General features: G+C 48.4%; 1 protein-coding gene across 1 annotated transcript in view; it reads left to right on the top strand.

Annotated features, from left to right (window-relative positions):
- The window catches only part of tyw1 (tRNA-yW synthesizing protein 1 homolog), a gene marked incomplete at its 3' end in the record, with an annotated part of 71,096 nt that overhangs the window by 28,188 nt on the left and 35,408 nt on the right, over nucleotides 1-7,500 (top strand). The window contains exons 8-9 of the mRNA XM_080549101.1: nucleotides 7,070-7,122; nucleotides 7,393-7,500. The exon at nucleotides 7,393-7,500 is cut by the window's right edge and continues 11 nt beyond it. Of these exons, the coding sequence (XP_080405227.1) occupies nucleotides 7,070-7,122; nucleotides 7,393-7,500 (161 nt within the window). The remainder of the gene's footprint in view (nucleotides 1-7,069; nucleotides 7,123-7,392) is intronic.

Here is a 7,500-nt window from a genome sequence, read left to right on the forward strand (position 1 = left end):
CTCTCCTCTCTCTCTCTCCTCTCCTCTCCTCCTCCTCTCCTCTCTCTCTCTCCTCTCCTCTCCTCTCCTCCTCTCCTCCTCTCCTCTCTCTCTCCTCTCCTCTCCTCCTCTCCTCTCTCTCTCTCCTCCTCCTCTCCTCTCTCTCTCTCCTCTCTCTCTCTCTCTCTCTCCTCTCCTCTCTCTCCTCTCCTCTCTCTCTCTCCTCCTCTCCTCTCCTCTCTCTCTCTCCTCTCCTCCTCTCCTCTCCTCTCTCTCTCTCCTCTCCTCTCCTCTCCTCCTCTCCTCCTCTCCTCTCTCTCTCTCCTCTCCTCCTCTCCTCTCCTCTCCTCCTCTCCTCCTCTCCTCTCTCTCTCCTCTCCTCTCCTCCTCTCCTCTCCTCTCCTCCCCTCTCTCTCCTCCTCTCTCCTCTCTCCTCTCTCTCTCTCTCTCCTCCTCTCCTCCTCTCTCTCCTCTCCTCCTCTCCTCCTCTCTCTCCTCTCCTCCTCTCCTCCTCTCCTCTCCTCCTCTCCTCCTCTCCTCCTCTCCTCTCCTCCTCTCCTCCTCTCCTCTCCTCCTCTCCTCTCCTCTCCTCCTCTCTCTCTCCTCCTCTCCCTCCTCTCTCTCTCTCCTCTCCCCCTCTCCTCTCCTCCTCTCCTTCCTCTCTCTCTCCTCCCTCTCTCTCTCCTCCTCTCTCTCTCTCCTCCTCTCCCTGCCCTGTCCCAGGAGACACCTCTCCTCTCCTCTCCTCCTCTCCTCTCCTCCTCTCCTCTCCTCTCCTCCTCTCCTCCTCTCCTCTCCTCCTCTCCTGCCCCCCTGTCCCAGGAGACACCTCTCTCTCTCCTCCTTAGGCAGGTTCACTTCCTCCCACAGCTGTCCAGGCTGCTCTAGTCATCCTCCAGAAACGCTTCCCGGTTGGAATCAATACGGCAGCAGGTGCTATATATACATATATACATTTCCTGCATTTTGGCAAGAAAGCTCCAAACATGACAATCTAGCTGCACAATCCCACAGTCCTTTGTGGAGCAGAAGACTTTGTTGAGGGGAGACTGGGGGGGAAACGGTGGTACATTGATGCCTTGGTTAGGACTCTGTGGTACATTGATGCCTTGGTTAGGACTCTGTGGTACATTGATGCCTTGGTTAGGACTCTGTGGTAGGGTATACATTAGAATACACTAGAGGGGCCGATATTGGCCTATGATGCTGGATGGGGAGTCAGAGACAGGGAATGCTCTTTACCAATCCCATGCCATGACTGACGCTGACTGTAAAAACCTGCCAAGCACACGCGTCCTCGACTGACAGCTGCACGGCTGAGATGAGTGGCGAGTGCAATAAGAACAACCACGTCTGCGGTCTGGAATCACATCACACTTGAGGCAGACAGACACCAGTAAGACGTGAAGTGTTTTGAGGGGTGGCAGAAGCATTTCGCATTAAAAAAGAGGCTTTTATCAAACAGGTACTTCAATACTCGTTATCCATAGCGGATCAGTAGAGTCAGTACTCTGTATCCGTAGAAGTGATGACAAAGTGTTATCGGTGCGCCCCTCGTAAAAACACATCACTCCTATTAAGTCCAGTTAGTCCCCAGGTCAAGACCACACCCCTCAACGCATGTGAACTACCATCAGTTGAAATCATTAAAAATCCATCACGATAAAACTTTTGTTCATAATGGGATTTGTATTTTTTTAGGGGGGGAAACAGGAAAGTGAAGATATTCACCCTTTACTAACCTGAACAGCACAACGAACAGCTTGGACTGGCTGCCCTTCAGATGCCTCTTTTATCTTTGTGAGAGAATACACTTAAAACAGATTACTGCTGTTTAGTCGAGTCCCCAGAGATAGAGCGCATTACACACTGTGAAATTACGTAACGATCTTTAAATAGGACGGCTATAAGCATGCTACTTTCATGTTTCCAGAGTCCCTGTAGACTCTGCTTTCATCTGTACTTCAAAATCAAACCGTGCAGTGTTAGTGCGTACATTGGAGCTTTGGTGGTGGTAGATTTTGAGAGTCCTAGCTACCTACCTCTCTTGGAAAACATCTCTTCTTTTCTGAGGAAGAAAATCGCGATGTTTCAATCTGCCATTTTGTTTGTGAAACTAAAAGTTTTGGCATCCACAGAGGGTGGAAATTCACTTTGGGATGCTATCGTCAAACAGATTAAGTTCATATTTCATCAGCATTAAAACCTGAGTTATGATGAGTGAAAGCTTGAGGATAACCTTCAATCTTGATGTTCGTCAATCTTGATGTTTGTCAATATTCATTTATTATTCATTCCGTTTGGGAAATTAACAGTAACTCAGATGCTCAGTGTTTGTCCTGTGCTGATGCCTGTGGCTGATGCATTCTACCGTTATGCATTATGGATTAGGACTGGACTGCCTTTTTGAATTCAGTGGAAAGTGACATTTATGTTTTATGATTTTGAGCTGAAAACCTTCAGTTCTCAACTTTGGGAAGTTTCTAGACTTAATGATTAATCGATGACTGATCAATCAGTAATAAGGTACAGTGGTTTTAGTGAGTGGTATCTGAATGGGCGGTTTACTGGGAGTGAATGGAGTTTGACTGGGGGTCGATGGGGGTTGACTGGTGACAGCTGGAGTGAGTGTCTGGAAGCTCTACTGTAGTGCTGCAGTTGGAGGTGGGGGCCACATGAGGTCGCATGAGGTCCCCACAATATGACTTCCTCCATGGGGATTCATAACATACTACACACACTCCAAGGGAGCCTTTGGAGCCAGAACTCTGAGGACAGACTAAGCCTGCTATGCTTATAGGATTGGAATGAGGAATGTTATCAAACAATTATGTAAGGAGAAGTTCATTTTCAGCAGGGTTAGTTTCAAAGGAAAATAGTTAATATTAAAAATACGCACTAACAGGCTGCCATAGCTAAGCAGAGGACCTCTCCTGGAGTGATCATCCCAGCAGTTCTGCTCCAACATCCTAACAGATGCCAAGCAGAGCGGAGAGGAGAGGAGAAGAGGAGCGTGAACACCTTCTTTCTTTCCTTCTTTCCTCCCTTCATCTCTTCATCTCACTCCCCCTCAGATGCATCTGACTTCCTACAGACATAAAAGGCAGCTGGGCCGTTTGATGTGAGGCTTTACCTAATGAACACAGGAGGGCTAAGAGCCTCTAGATTAGGATCATTAGGACTCACACAAACTACACAAACTCCCTCTAGGCCTGCCTGCTTCTCTGGGCTGCTGCCTGCTTCTCTAGGCTGCTGCCTGCTTCTCTGGGCTGCTGCCTGCTTCTCTGGGCTGCTGTCTGCTTCTCTGTGCTGCTGCCTGCTTCTCTGGGCTGCTGCCTGCTTCTCTGGGCTGCTGCCTGCTTCTCTGGGCTGCTACCTGCTTCCTGCTCCTGGGTTAAGACGTCTTTCATGTCTCCCAGGGATGCTGGGAGGGAGATAAGACCAGAGAACAGAGACCAGCCTTCTCCTGCCTCGCCATGGCGCCCATAGGGGGGGGGGGGGGGGAGCGATTTTAGTGGTCAGCATGGAGCTCCATGTACAGACAGACAGACAGACAGACAGGTGTGTGTGTGTGTGTGTGTGTGTGTGTGTGTGTGTGTGTGTGTGTGTGTGTGTGCAAGGCTCGACATTAAGGCTTGTCCGCTTGTCCGGGACAAGTACATTTTATGTTCGGACAAGCGGACTTCCTCCTGCAGTTGTCCGACGGACAAGTCCAAACAAAGAGAAAAATAAATTAATCAGTATGTATTCATATCTGAAATATCATATCCTGGGTGAGACTCAATTGTCTCCGGACCGGCGTCGGGCGTTTCCGCTCATCAATGCACAGATGGGGCTTGGCCCCAAATGCGTTGTGCGAGTGTGGAGCAGAGGACCAAACCGCAGACCATGTTATCCTGGACTGCCCGGTGTACCACCCACCCAACGGGATGCATGGTCTGTCGGTTTTAGATGACGAGACGATGACGTGGCTTCTGGAGGGGTGTCCAGAAATATAGCCCGGGTGAGCCCCTCAACCAGGTCTCAGGGTGGTAAAAGTATAAGTAAGTTGTCAGATCGGAAAAGTAATAAATGTTTTAACGAGCCGTGCCACACCTCATTCACGCTGCCTATGAGGCTCGGCATAGCTTGTATCAGAAATTCTAATGCTATTGCGTTATTAACTCCACTGCCCGCAAAAGTGCCACCCTTCTTAACCGAAATGTTAAGTCCGTAGTGAAAGAAACCGACACGTTACTCAAGCCAGCAAGCAAGATGTTCCTTCAAGCACCTAAAACTGGCCAGGTGCCAGGAAAAGCGGGAAACGCAAAATGTCATCTGACGAAACACTAGCACCATTGCCGGTGTTCTGCCAATGTAGCTGCCTTGTCAATGTCTGCTGCCTTGTCAATGTCTGCTGCCTTGTCAATGTAGCTGCCTTGTCAATGTAGCTGCCTTGTCAATGTAGCTGCCTTGTCAATGTCTGCTGCCTTGTCAATGTCTGCTGCCTTGTCAATGTAGCTGCCTTGTCAATGTCTGCTGCCTTGCCAATGTCTGCTGCCTTGTCAATGTAGCTGCCTTGTCAATGTCTGCTGCCTTGTCAATGTAGCTGCCTTGTCAATGTAGCTGCCTTGTCAATGTCTGCTGCCTTGTCAATGTAGCTGCCTTGTCAATGTAGCTGCCTTGTCAATGTAGCTGCCTTGTCAATGTCTGCTGCCTTGTCAATGTAGCTGCCTTGTCAATGTATGCTGCCTTGTCAATTTCTGCTGCCATGTCAATGTATGCTGCCTTGTCAATGTATGCTGCCTTGTCAATGTCTGCTGCCTTGTCAATGTCTGCTGCCATGTCAATGTCTGCTGCCTTGTCAATGTAGCTGCCTTGTCAATGTCTGCTGCCTTGTCAATGTAGCTGCCTTGTCAATGTATGCTGCCTTGTCAATGTAGCTGCCTTGTCAATGTCTGCTGCCTTGTCAATGTCTGCTGCCTTGTCAATGTAGCTGCCTTGTCAATGTCTGCTGCCTTGTCAATGTAGCTGCCTTGTCAATGTCTGCTGCCTTGTCAATGTAGCTGCCTTGTCAATGTATGCTGCCATGTCAATGTCTGCTGCCTTGTCAATGTAGGTGCCTTGTCAATGTAGCTGCCATGTCAATCTATGTCCGCTGAGTAGGGGAGCGCGGGGTATGTTGTCATGCCTAGAGAATCTGGCAAATCCTGCCTTTGAATCAAAACATGAATGCTGCCAGTACCCCTTTACTCTAAACTTCGAACGTTCTCTGGTGTGCACGTAGATCCACAGTAATTGTTGGAATTGGAATATAATGTATTACTGGCTTGTAGTGTGTTAGTAGACAGACGCTCGCACCAGTCATCATATTTGGACAAGTAACTTGAGCTCTCGGACAAGTAAAAGATAAGTTCACTTGTCCGAAGGACAAGTACCTGAAAAAGCTTAATGTCAAGCCCTAGTGTGTGTGTGTGTGTGTGTGTGTGTGTGTGTGTGTGTGTGTGTGTGTGTGTGTGTGTGCGTGTGCGTGTGTGTGTGTGTGTGTTCCTTCCTTCCTCCTGGTGTGAAAGTCATCCTGGATCGATAGCCAGCCCTCAGTTTGTTAAAACAGTACAGCTTAATCCCCCAGTGAGCGTTGCAGCGTTGCTCTATTAAACTAGACTGGATTTACAGCAGAGCTGAACACCCCTGGGCCCTCTGGCTGAGTCAGGAGCAGGTTTGGACGCCAGTGAAACCAATGATGATGATTACTATATATATATACGACACTTCATGACCATTCAGACACAAAATGGAGGTGATGCATCACCCAGGTAGGCTGCACAGAGATTGAATCTTAGAGAAGAGAGAGCGTGAGATGAAAGTTGCCACGTAAGCACACAGCACCTCACACAGGACTGTTATAGAAACTTTACTCAAACGTTGTATCATTTGAAGTTCGTGGGAAGGCCCTCTTTGGACCCTTGCGGAGGGCTTCTCGATGTGAAGCTTTGGTTGGCGTGTAACTAGCTGATTAAAAGAGACAGACAGAAGTATTCTGTTTGATGGGCTGACTGCAGAGAGAGGCCTGCCAGAGACCTCAGAACGCTGGGAGATAGTTAAACCAAAAGATAGCCGGTATGAGCCGAGCCTTGATCATGCACATACCTGTTATATTACATCATATTATCATATACCTGACAGCTTTTGATGTCATGTTTTTCCATTTAAATCAGTGAGCGTCGTGATAAGGGATCTCGTTTGTTTCTCCTCCGTGCTGTTGGTCCACCTGCATCAGCAGGTCTGATGTATAGTAACAGACAGCTCTTTTTTTGTTTGTTTTTAAGTATTTTTTTTCTGAGTGGGGCAGTCCCACTCACATTTTTTATTGACAGATACAGTAGAGATTTATGACAGGAAGGATGGGTGAGAGAGAGAGGAGGGATGACATGCAGGATATGTCCGCGGCTGGAATCGAACTGGGAGCCCTGCGGTACATGGTCAGCGCCTAATCCACTACGCCACCTAAGCGCCCCCAGTAACAGACAGCTCTGACAGTGTTGTTACCGTGTCGTTACTCCAGACATTGATAGAAGCTTTGAATCCAAAGCAACCTGCCCAGAGGGGACCCTGCTGTTTGAAGTACAGTAGACCGATATACATATATATATATATATACACTTATAAAACACTGTTCTGCTAAATTGACATGAAAAAGGGAATGAAATTGTAGGGAATGCTTGAGGTTTGTGTATTGCATTCTCCACAGTTAGCTACTGTAATTGTGTACAGTGGATCTCTTTTTGGGGCGGCTGTGTCTTAGGAGGTAGAGTCGCCATCTAATGATCACAAGGTTGGCAGATCAGCGGTTCGAGCCCCGGCTAGCCACATGTCGAAGTGTCCTTGGGCAAGACACTGAACCCCAAAATTGCTCCCAGTGAGCGGGCCAGCGCCTTGCATGGTAGCTTGGCCGCCATTGGTGTGTGAATGTGTGTGTGAATGGGTGAATGAGAAGCCGTTGTAAAGCACTTTGGATAAATGCGCTATATAAGTGCAGTACATTTACCATTTTTCCTCTCCCCCCGTCTCTCTCCTCTCACCTCCCCCTCTCCCTCCGTCTCTTTCACAGGTTACAAGCTGATAGGAAGTCACTCTGGGGTGAAGCTGTGTCGTTGGACCAAGGTACATATGCCAAAGATCATCTCCTACATATGAACCATCAATGATGGACACCTTCAAATAAGTCACAGTATTTATTATTGAAGATAACTTATTGACTGGCTTTTTGTGTGTGTGTGTGTGTGTGTGTGTGTGTGTGTGTGTGTGTGTCTGTGTCTGTGTGTGTGTCGTCTGTGTCTGTGTCTGTGTCTGTGTCTGTGTCTGTGTGTGTGTGTGTGTGTGTGCGTGTGTGTGTGTGTGTGTGTGTGTGGTTGTGTGTGTGTGATTCTCCAGTCCATGTTAAGAGGAAGAGGAGGCTGCTACAAACATACTTTCTACGGCATCGAGTCTCACAGGTGTATGGAGACCACGCCCAGCCTGGCCTGCGCTAACAAGTGTGTC

Source organism: Nansenia antarctica (assembly GCF_963989245.1).
Source record: "Nansenia antarctica genome assembly, chromosome: 19".
Classification (NCBI taxonomy): Eukaryota; Metazoa; Chordata; class Actinopteri; order Argentiniformes; family Microstomatidae; genus Nansenia; species Nansenia antarctica.